This window comes from Lepus europaeus, chromosome 13 (assembly GCF_033115175.1).
Source record: "Lepus europaeus isolate LE1 chromosome 13, mLepTim1.pri, whole genome shotgun sequence".
Lineage (NCBI taxonomy): Eukaryota > Metazoa > Chordata > Mammalia > Lagomorpha > Leporidae > Lepus > Lepus europaeus.
In genome coordinates, this window is record NC_084839.1 from 34,933,381 (window position 1) to 34,945,514 (window position 12,134).

The following is a 12,134-nucleotide window of genomic DNA, read 5'->3' on the forward strand; positions in this document are numbered from 1 at the left end:
AAAGATCTCTCTCTTTCTTTCTCTCCCTGTTGCTCTTTCAAGTAAATAAATCTAATAAAAAAAAAAAAAGTGTGTCAGGATAATTAAGGTGCTATATTTTTACTTTTTACTTTTTATTCTGCAAATTATGTACTATAATCAAAAAATACTGAACTGGCCGGCACCGTGGCTTAATAGGCTAATCCTCAGCCTTGCAGCGCTGGCACACCGGGTTCTAGTCCCTGTTGGGGCACCGGATTCTATCCCAGTTGCCCCTCTTCCAGGCCAGCTCTCTGCTATGGCCCGGGAAGGCAGTGGAGGATGGCCCAAGTCCTTGGGCCCTGCACCCGCATGGGAGACCAGGAGAAGCACCTGGCTCCTGGCTTCGGATCAGCATGATATGCCGGCCGCAGCGGCCATTGGAGGGTGAACCAACGGCAAAAAGGAAGACCTTTCTCTCTGTCTCTCTCTCTCACTATCCACTCTGCCTGTCAAAAAAAAATACTGAACACACACACACACTCAATACACAGTGTTTTTTCCTCTCCCCCCCCCCCATTAAAAAGATATTAGGTAGTGATTAGTCATGCTAGTTTTGATAGGCAGAGAGACTTTCCATCCACAAGGTCTAAGGGACCTGTTTCAATAAATAACTCACTGAAAAACTTGAGTTCCAATATCCATTCCAAATCACTGAGAACTCATATAATTACTTTAGTGATATGTCAACATATGGGCTTTATTATGCCCACGTAGATTCTTAATTTGTACCTCTAAGGATAAATAATCTGAAACAGTGGTTTCTAAAGAACAAAGTGAGATGGGAGACCAGGAGAAGCACCTGGCTCCTGGCTTCGGATCAGCACGATGTGCCGGCCGCAGCGGCCATTGGAGGGTGAACCAACGGCAAAAAGGAAGACCTTTCTCTCTGTCTCTCTCTCTCACTATCCACTCTGCCTGTCAAAAAATAAATTAAAAAAAAATAATAAAAAAATAAAATAAATTTAAAAAAAATAAAGAACAAAGTTGAGCATAATAGGTTTTCCAAGTCATCTACTTCTCCAAAAGGTCACCAAAGGAAGCAATAAAATGATGCCATGGTGGAAGGTGTCAACTAACACTATTCTACTCCTTTGAAGGAATGCTCTATTTCTGCTGGGTATATCTGGTCACTGCATGATCTGCTTATGTATTATCCTTTCAATATTCATAAACTGTAAAAAAATTTATTCAAAATTGTTATAAAAGTGAAGCAATCAGACGATTTCAGCAAATACACTAAATTTTCTCTACTTATATTTTTCAACTTAGTCTGAGTTTTGGATGTTTTAAACAAATACCCCGAACATACTTTTTAAGAAAAAAATAATTACATCAAGTCTAGATTCTCCATGCTAAGAAGTAAATAAAAACTGGGTAAACTCCAAAAATAGTTTAAGATTTTTTAGTGTATTTTTGACTGCAGAATCTCTTTTCTAATTATGTTTTCACTTAATATTCTCAAGCATATGTCAACTATAAGAAGAGAAAGGAGGAGCCTGAAAGAATACAAAACACAAAAGGCAGGCAAGTTAGGATATAATAGTGACTGCCTATGCTCTGTATGAAGAACTCACAGCAACATACAACTAAGCAAATACCAATACCATGTTTAGCTGTCAACTCCTAAATATTCCAAAATAGACAAAAAACAACAACAACAACAACAACAAAGAGTCAGTATTCAAGTACCATGACTTGGAACTCCAAAAATGAAAGGCATAATCAACTCACTGGTTTAAAGTAGTATTAAGAAGAATGACATAATGCATTTGAAAATCAGATGAAAAATGCACATAATTTTACATTCTACCTTGTTGGGCAGTGAGAGGTGATCAGAGAACCACAAAAACATCATCTATGCATCACTCCAGAAAGGTTAAGAATAAGAGAATTAAAAGTCCGTAAAGAAATACAGTCACAGGGCCAGTGGTGAGGCTTAGCAAATTAAGCTGCTGCCTGCTGTGTCAGCATCCCATATGGGCACTGGTTCATGTCCTGGCTGCTCCACTTCTGATCCAGATCACTGCTAATGCATCTGGGAAAGCAGTGCTTGGGCCCTTGACCCCGACATGAGAGACCAGGAAGAAACTCCTGGCTCCTGGCCATTGCAGCTGTTTGGGAAGTAAACCAGTAGATGGAAGCGGCAAATGTAATATGTATATTTACTACACTAAAAATCAAGGTTTGTTCTGTCATAATGTTTTCAATCTGTACAAAGTCACTACTGGCCTTACCATATCGTCCCAAATTTTTCCAGAGCCTCCACAAGGTCTGCTTCCACCACAGATTCACAGAGTCCTCGAACATGGACAACAGGAGAAACAGAAACTTTATGATGACTTCCACCTGCCTCCTAGCAAGAGAAAATAATTTCCAATTAAAAAGTATAAACTAAAGTCAACAGTGCAATAAAAAAGGAAACAAAAAAAAAAATCCCAAACCAAACTGCAATTCACTGATTGACAAAAGGACCTGAGAATAAAATTAATTAAACATTTTGCTTGAAAATTTAAATTTCTAAAAAGGGGACATTCTATATCAAAATGAGCTACAAAAATCACTTAATAATAACATTTCAACTTCAAAGAAATCTCTCAGAAAAAAAAAAAGGCAGTTATAAAAGCCATGCTACAACTGGAAATGTACTTAATATTCATAATTCATAGTTTTACTGCCAGTTCGAGACCCAGCTGCTCCACTTCCAATCCAGCTCTCTGCTATGACCTGGGAAAGCAGTGGAGGATGGCCCAAGTCCTTGGGCCCCTGCACTGGCATGGGAGACCCAGAGGAAGATCCTGGCTCCTGGCTTCGGATCAGCGCAGCTCCAGCCATTTCGGCCAATTGGGGAGTGAACCATCCAATGGAAGACCCCTCTCCCTCTCTCTCTCTGCCTCTCCTCTCTGTGTAACTCTGACTTTCAAATAAATAAATAAATCTTTTAAAAACATATATATTATGTATTTTTCCTATACTATAGATTTTTATTTTGTCCTTGTTCAATTGAAACTCTAGTCTCACTGTAAGTAACCTGAAGTTACTCTCTTAGCATTTCACAGAGCAACTTAAATTTATGCCAGGTATCTTCATCTTTGTTGATGAACAAGGAGTACTCAATGGGCACGCATAACTGAACATTTTATATATTATTTATATTTATTGGTTATTTTATATATATCTTATATTATTTTATAATAAAAAGTTGACAATTATTTTATATTTAAGACCTACAAAAAGTTCTGAAGAATATAAAAATACCCCCAAAGTACCCCATTTAATAAACAAAACATTATCAATCAATTCCCCTCCTACTACTGCTCCTCCTTTGTCATCATGGTTAACCACTATCATGAATACAGCGCTAAAAAATATGACTATTTTCAAGTTAGTTTTTCTCACAAAGAAACAGATTAAAGGGCCAATTAAAAAAATCTCTCAAAAGATCTTTTTATATGAAGAGGTATTCAAAGAGTTCCTGGAAATACATAGTGTGAAAAAATTACACATGGATTTTAAAAATTTTCAGTACCAGAATAGACACATGGTAATATGTTACAACACATCTGAACAGGACCTAGTTTCTGGCACTAAGCAGGCTAAGACATCAGTTTAAAAAGAGCCCCTATCAGAGCAACATGAATTCTGCTAAAATTGAAGAAAAAAACATCAAATTAATAATGAAGCTTAGGTTGAAGAATGGTGAAATAACGTTACAAAAGGGTCGATGCTGTGGCATAGCGAGTAAAGCTGCCGCCTGCAGTAACAGCATCCCAGATGGGATGACCTGGCTGCTTCACTTCCAGTACAGCTCTCTGTTGTGGCCTGGGAAAGCAGTGGAGGATGGCTCTCTGCACCCACATGAGAGACCAGGAAGAAGCTCCTGGCTGCTGGCTTCAGACTGGCCCAGCTCTGGCAGTTGAATCTATCTAGGGAGTAGACCAGTGGACGGAAGATCTCTCTCTCGCTCACTCGCTCTCTCTCTGCCTCTTGCCTATTCGTAACTCTGCTTCTCAAAAAAATAAATCTTAAGAATAAAAAAAAAGTGTATGGGGATAATTCCCCAAATAAATCAGCAGTTTACAAATGGATAACTCACTTTAAGAAAGGATGAAACAATGTTGAAGATTCTTAAGTCTACAGTGGAAGACCATTCACATCAATTTTTTTTTTTAAGATTTTATTTATTTGAGAGGTAGAGCTGCAGACAGTGAGAGAGAGAGAGAGACAGAGAGAAAGGTCTTCCCTCTGTCGGTTCACCCCCTAAATGGCCACAACAGCAGCAGCTGGGCCAATCCAAAATTGGGAGCCACACGCTTCTTCCTGGTCTCCCATGCAGGTGCAGAGCCCAAGCACCCAGGCCATCTTCCACTGCTTTCCCAGGCCACAGCAGAGAACTGGATTGGAAGAGGAGCAGCCGGGACTAGAATCCGGCACTCATATGGGATGCCAGGCACCACAGGCAGAGGATTAACCAAGTGAGCCATGGCGCTGGCCCTCTCACATCAATTTTTGAGCAAAGAATTTTATCTGTGCCCTACTTGAAGAAGACTGACAAACAGTACAAGCAACTTCCAATCCCAGACATCTCAACTGGTTAAGCTTACACAATTCTGACTGTGTGATCTTGAAGACAAAGGGCAATCAAAACAACAACCAAGAGACAGAAGTGGCCCAATCCCCAGCGCCATGGCTCACTTGGCTAATCCTCCGCCTGTAGGGCCGGCATCCCATATGGGCGCTAGGTCCTAGTTTCAGTTCGGGCACCGGATTCAGTCCCGGTTGCTCCTCTTCCAGTCCAGCTCTCTGCTGTGGCCCGGGAGGTCAGTGGAGGATGGCCCAGGTCCTTGGGCCCTGCACCCACATGGGAGACAGGAGGAAGCACCTGACTCCTGGCTTTGGATCAGCGCAGCGCCAGCCGTAGTGGCCATTTGGGGAGTGAACCAGCGGAAAGAAGACCTTTCTCTCTGTCTCTCTCTCTGTCTCTAACTATACCTGTCAAACAAATTAAAAAAAAAAAAAAAGTGGCCCAATCCAAAGTAAAATCAAACTCATCAACAGCAAAAGTCATAGCAGGAGTTTTGTGAGATGCTCAAGGCTTGTTCACTTTCTGGAGGGCCAAAGAACAACAAATAACATTCTGCTTATGGGACCAGACCTGTGGCATAGCGGGTAAAGCCACTGCCTACAGTGCCGGTTCAAGTCCCCGCTGCTCCACTTCCAATCCGGCTCTCTGCCAAGGCCTGGGAAAGCAGTTAGAAAATGATCAAGTCCTTGGGCCCCTGCACCCACGCGGGAGACCTGGAAGAAGCTCTTGGCTTCAGATCTGCGCAGCTCCAGCTGTTGTGGCCAGTTGGAGCATGAACCAGCAGAAGGAAGACCTCTCTCTCTCTTTCTCTCTTTCTCTCTCAGTTTAACTCTGACTTTCAAGTAAATATATAAATCTTTTAAAAAAATATTCTGCTTATTAGAAGAATGTTTTGAGAAACTTATCCAAACTGTGGCAGAAAAATGCCCGGGAAAGTCTCCCCAGGGTCCTTCTCCAGAACAATGTTCATTCATCTAATCAAACAAGGGCAATTTAGGGATGAACATTTGGCCTAGTGATTGATACACTGGATACAGCACCCATGTACCATACTGGAATACCTGGGTTCGATACCCAGCTCCACTCCTAACTCAAGATTTCTACTATTGGAGACCCTACAAAGCAGTGGTAATGACTCAAGTAATTGGGTTTCTGCTACCCATGTTGGAGATGACTTGGATTGAGTTCCTGGCTCCCAGCTTTGGGCCCAAAAGGGTGCCATGTTACAGGCAAATGGGAGCTCTTTCTATGCCTCTTAAATTAAAAAACAAAACAATTTTGCAAAAGTTTCACTATTGATTTGACTCCCTCAGACTTTTTTGTTTCCTAATCAAAACAGTCTTTAAAGGGCACTCACTTTTCCTGTTAACTAATGTCAAAACCCAAGTCCTGAATTACTCAATTTCATGGAGGAGAAAAAACATAAGATACAGAATCATGGATTTTTATACATGGAATATTTCTTTACTTCTACATGCCCATAGCTGAGAATTACACCTGGCACATGAAAGGAGCTCAATTATTTAACAAGTTAAACCATCACAGAAATCACTAAGTCCCAGAGAAGTTAAGTCAAAAAGCTTACTGAAAGCACAACCAGGAATTCTGCCGTGGTTGTGCCAATGGCTCTAATACCGGTTTTCACTACAGTCATCAAATGTAGTAACATGAAGAAACCTGAGTACAGTCACTTGCTAAAAGCAAAAGCAAAACCTACTACTTTTCATTTCTTTCCCAGAACTAGGTCCCCAAATTCTCTCTCTACGGTAGCAGACACAGGACACTATGGCTACACATGCCTTAAGGCTCTGGCACTTACTTCCAGTCACACATCCCTGACCTTTTATTTCTAGGAGCAGAGTTACTATGCAGTCTTCTCAACTTCTCCTGTGATAGATAAGCTAACAAAGTAACCTTATCATATCTCCTGTTTCATATTCATCAAATGACCATTGTAATAGTCCTGACATTTTTGCTACATCAAATACAATAATGTATCTTAACTTCAAACTGCACTGTCTACACAGTATATAATCCTTCAACTGGAAATTCTAGGAACTACAATTTTATCTTGCCATTTTGCAAGTATACAATTCATTAAATGTTGAGATACTTAAATTTTCACCTAAGCAGCAAACAATAAAAGCAATATTTGATCTGCCCATTTTTTTTTTAAAGATTTATTTATTTTACTTGAAAGTCAGGGTTACACAGAGAGAGGAGAGACAGAGAGAGAGAGAGAGAGAAAGAGAGAGAGAGAGGTCTTCCATCCCATAGTTCACTCCCCAAATGGCCACCACGGCCAGAGCTGTGCCAATCCGAAGCCAGGAGCCAGGACTTCTTCCGGGTCTCCCACATGGGTACAGGGGTCCAAGCACTTGGGCCATCATCTACTGCTTTCCCAGGCCATAGCAGAGAGCTGGATTGGAAGAGGAGCAGCCAGGACTGGAACCGGCGCCCATATGGGATGCTGGCACTTCAGGCCAGGGCGTTAACCCACTGCGCCACAGCACTGGCCCAATCTGCCCATTTACTTACTACCAGAATAGAGTAAAACAAAAACTAACATTTCCACAATATATTAGCACTCCATCCCAATTCAATCCAACTGGTTTCGCCAGGTGAAGGCTAATAGTTATAAATTAAGCTGCTTCTTCAAAGTAGGAAGATATACAAACTTAGTATTAATATGTTCTCCAAGGTCATGGCTGATAAAATTTTTTTTGACAGGTAGAGTTATAAACAGTGAGAGAGAGACAGAGAGAAAAGTCTTCTTTTCATTGGTTCACTCCCCAAATGGCGGCTACGGCCGGCACTGCGCCGATCTGAAGCCAAGAGCCAGGTGCTTCTTCCTGGTCTCCCTTGCGGGTGCAGGGGCCCAAGCACTTGGGCCATCTTCCACTGCCCTCCTGGGCCACAGCAGAGAGCTGGACTGGAAGAAGAGCATTTGGGACTAGAACCCGGTGCCCATATGGAATGCTGGTGCCACCAGGTGGAGGATTAGCCAAGTGAGCCACGGCACTGGCCCCAATAATTTTTTTTTTTTAAATATTCATTCATTTGTTTGAAAGGCAGAGTCACAGAGAGGGAGAGGCGCAGAGAGAAAGAGAGTGGTCTTCCATTCCCCAGTTCACTCCCCAGATGGCTGCAACGGCCAGAGTTGGGCCAATCTACACTGCTTTCCCAGGCCATAGGAGAGAGCTGGATCGGAAGTGGAGCAGCTGGGACTCAAACTGGCATCCACATGGGATGCCGGCTCTGCAGGTAGCCACTACACCACAGCACTGGCACCCATGCCTGCTAAATCTAAGAACATTATTTACTCCACATGAATGAAGTCACTGTAAAATACATAGCACGACCCTCTGTTATCAAGCTCTATTCAACAGTATAGCTCAGGGAATCTAAAATCGGGAGGCTGGGGGAAGTGTCTTATTAAAAATAAATACCAGAAATACAAATTTGAAGACTGTCCAATTTCCCATATCCAAAATACTATTATCATGCACATGTATTAATTCATATTTAAATTAAGAACGTTTGTAGGGGCCAGCGCTGTGGCATAGTGAGTTAAGCCGCTGCCTGCAGTGCCTGCATCCCATATGGGCACCAGTTTGAGTCCCAGCTGCTCCACTTCCGATCCAGCTTTCTGCCATGGCTTGGGAAAGCATGTACGTTGGAGACCTGGAAGAAGCTCCTGGCTCCTGGCTTCAGATCAGCACAGCTCCGGTTGTTGTGGCCATCTGGGGAGTGAACCAGCAAATGGAAGCCTTCTCTCTCTCTGCCTCTGCCTCTCTATAACTCTGCCTTTAAAATAAATAAATCTTTTTAAAAAAATTGTAGAACCAGTATGTTTTTCCTACTCACTTTCTTCTTTAAATTTAGTTATTAAAGAACTCACAGAAATTTATCATAAGAGGCCAGCTTTGTGATGCAGTGGGCTAAACCACTGCTTGCAACACAGGTACCCCATTTCTGAGTGCCCAAATGTCCAGCTCTCTGCTAACCTGCCTAGGAAAGCAGTGGAAGACGGCCCAAGTGCTTGAGCCCCTGCCATTCTTCACATGAGAGTTGGATGGAGTTCTGGGCTCCTAGGTTTGGTCTAGCCCATCCCTGGCGGCTACAGCACTTGGAGAGTAAACCAGGGGATGAGACTGATCACTCTTTCACTCTCTCTGCCTCTCCGTCCCTCACCCCATTACTCTGCCCTTCAAATAAATATTTTTTAAAAAGTTTAGTCATGAAAATTCAAACATGTAAAATCTCTTATGTCTTACTTTGAACTTTACAAACTTCTGACCAGATTAGAAAAGACTGCCATCACTAAATCTAATCTGTACTTATTTTAATAGTTTGAGCACAAAGTATTTCTTCTCTGACCTAAATGACTACTGAGGTTGAACCAAACCCTTTTAATTGAGATGAATTACCGTATTTCTGCATGAAGAAGCACTAGACCATAAACATGTATCTAGGAAATGCCTATCCTAATAGAATTGTATTATACACAGGTTTCTACAGTTGCTATAATTTCAAAATAGTAACTAAAATTACACTAGGAAAAATGTTTTAAAATAAGAAAAATAGAGCTTCTTTAGATTTTACAGTACATTAGTTCTACTGTTAAATAAAAGCAATGACACATATCAGCAGAAAGATTTTAAAAATTAGAATTTATAACTCAATCTACATAAACCAGTTCCTACCTGGGTAACTTAAAAGCTGCATTATGTAATCACTGAAGTACAGCTTCAGGTGAGGAAGGCTTACAGTTCAACTTCCACATTTCACAGGCTAAGAGAATAGCACACTGACTTTCTCAAGGTCACTTAACTTGCGTGCTAGCTTCAACTCCTGACCCTCCTCAAGCCCAGCTCACTGCCATTTCCACTGCTCCACACAATTCACGTTGAAAGCATTTTCTTCCCTACATCCAAAATTGATTCAATGCTTTATTGGTTTTTCAAAAAAAAAAAAAAAAAAAACTGTTTTAAGTATCTTCCAAGACACTTGCAGACACTTCATGCTGTTACATGAAAACCCATGCAAGATGTTTAAGTTAACAGGTTTACTGATCAAATACATCTAAACATCAGTTGCATGATAATTTCCACCTTCCACAGAAGAACTGACTTTGAACTGTAACTTCCTAAAAATAAATTTCCTTTATTCCTACTTCCAAGTTTGCCTTTTGAAAATTTCAAGCAGTTAGGCGCAAAAACCAAAACTATAGCTTATAGTCGGGAACGTTTTTATTTAGAAAAAGTTCCTTTCAAAATTTTGTTGGATGGGGCCGGCGCTGTGGTGTAGTGGGTAAAGCCGCTGCCTAAAGTGCCAGCATCCCATATGGGCACCAGTTTGAGATCTAGCTGCTCCACTTCGATCCAGCTCTCTGCTATGGCCTGGGAGAGCAGTGGAGGAGGGGCCAAGTGTTTGGGCCTCTGCACCTGTGTGGGAGACCCGGGGGAGGGTCCTGGCTCCTGGCTTTGGATGAGCGCAGCTCCGGCTACTGCAACCATTTGGGGAGTAAACCAGCTCGCTCACTCGTTCACTCTCTCACTCTGTAGCCCCGCCTTCCAAATAAATAAATTTAAAAAAAAAAAAAAAGATTTTTGCTGCAAGCTTATCCCTCACATTCTCCTACAGAACTTGCAAATTCTTAACAATGGAGACTACTGATCAGAATTTCTTTCATAGAAATTCAAATAGTAGCTACCAAAATGGCTTCTAATTTGTCTAAAAGATTAAAAAGAAAGAAACATCTTAACCAAACGGTTGAAGATCTGTGTACAAACTTCATAAAGTTTGCGGAATGAATCGCAGCTCGAATGTGTTAACATCTAAGCCATTAGGACCGTTAAGCTGCAAAAAAAAAAAAGGGGGGGGGGGCTTTGCTGTTTCCTCCTCAAAGTCTCCATTCAAGTGAGACTGAGCGCCTGTTGTGGATAAAATGCTTCTCCCATCCCTTCTGCCTCCAGTCAACATCTCTGATGAGAGGATGAGACCCTGGGAACGGGTATCTAACACAGCCCCGAGGGCAGTTCCTCCTTTCACTGGGGGCCAATCTGAAACATGTCGCCCATGAAGAACTGAAGCGACTTGAACGCGTCCGGGCAAGCGGGGCTGTATTACCACCTGCCAACACGATTCTGTAATCGACGAAGTAGAACCTCGTCCCGAGCATCGTCACAAAACTAGGGGCACGGCACGCACGCCATGCCTGAAAAGAGTACAACTGCTTAAGGCAAACCTTCAGGGGAGCCAGGGGGTGAGCGCCGGGCCGTAATTCGCCCTTAGTCAGGGATCGCCCCAGGACCAGGCAGAAGAGCCCCCGGTATTAGCGACGCAACCATCCCGCGACGGTGACCAGCGCGTGGATGCTGCGGGCGGCCGGTGGCCTCGACGCCGGCCCCAAGCCCGAGGAGTTCCAGTTAACAAAGAGCGAGTCAGCCCGAAGCCCCCCGGAGCGGAAGCGACGCCTCCCCGCCGCGCCCGCCCCGCGACCCTCCCCAAGTTCAGGGCCCGGCAGGCGGAGTCGCGGCGGGGCCTGCAGCCAGGCCGAGGCCCGCCCGGGCCGGAGCCGGATCTGCGGTCGGGATGCGGGAACCAGGTAAAGCCAAGAGCAGAAACCCCAAAGGGAAGGAAGGGCCAGCGCTTCCCGGCCGGGGTCAGCACCGCTGAAGAGGGGAACGAGCACAGGCGGGAGGTCCCGGGCCGAGGCGCCGCCGCCGGGCCCTGCTTTCTGGGGGAACCGCCAAGCACAGCGGACTGGGCGCCGCGCTTTGTTACCGGCTGCGAGAAGCTCCGGCCGCCGCCGCCGCCGCCATCGCCCCCGCCCCGGGGCGTCGCTTCCCGGCGGTTCTCGCTTTCCTCGGCCGAGTAGTCGATCTCGCCCTCCTCGGTCTTGAGGCGCTTGGCCTGGCTCTCGTACTCCCGGTCCTCCTCGTACGTCTCCCTGGGGGAGGAGGAGGAGGAGGAGGACATGGCGGCGGCCGGAGGGACTGGCGGGCAGGCGGTGGGGCGCGGGCCTCAGATGCCGCCGGCCAGTCCCTGCCGCGGACTGCGGTCTCGGCGGCCCGAGCGTCCGCGGCGCCGGGCGCCCAGGAGCCGGGTGCCTGAGGAGAGCCGGCTGACTGAGGGGGGCGCCCCAGGAGGAGGCTCCCGAGCGGCCGCTCCCCTTTATCACCGAGCCAACATTCAGCCTTTCCCTCCTCCTCAGTCTCCGCTCCCAGCCCCGGGGAGCGAATCTAAGGATGGGAACGCAACCGTGGCTTCCGGTCTTCCCTCCTCCCCCCTAATGCGCTCTCCGCCGCCCAGGCCGAGCCTCCGCCCCCGCCTCCGCGGCCGCCGTGGAGGATCGAAGCCAGCCGCAAGCCCCCGGGAAGCGCCCCCAAACCTGGGTGCCCGTTCCCTATTGGCAGGAGGGGAAGTGGACCAGCCTTCCAATTGGCTGAAAGGGCTGTTCGTCAAAATCACTCCCTGCGCCTTCTGAACTCGCCGCCGGCCTGCGAGTCCCGGCGGCGCAACGCTT

At 45.1% G+C, this 12,134-nt stretch overlaps 1 protein-coding gene across 1 annotated transcript in view; it reads right to left on the reverse strand.

The window, feature by feature from the left end:
- HNRNPLL (heterogeneous nuclear ribonucleoprotein L like) overlaps positions 1-11,873 on the reverse strand; it is a 44,945-nt gene extending 33,072 nt beyond the window's left edge. Inside the window, exons 1-2 of the mRNA XM_062209292.1 lie at positions 11,393-11,873; positions 2,256-2,374 (exon numbers count right to left, since the gene is read on the reverse strand). Coding sequence (XP_062065276.1) covers positions 2,256-2,374; positions 11,393-11,587 — 314 coding nt within the window. The 5' untranslated portion in view covers positions 11,588-11,873. The remainder of the gene's footprint in view (positions 1-2,255; positions 2,375-11,392) is intronic.
- Positions 11,874-12,134: the final 261 nt, after the last annotated feature.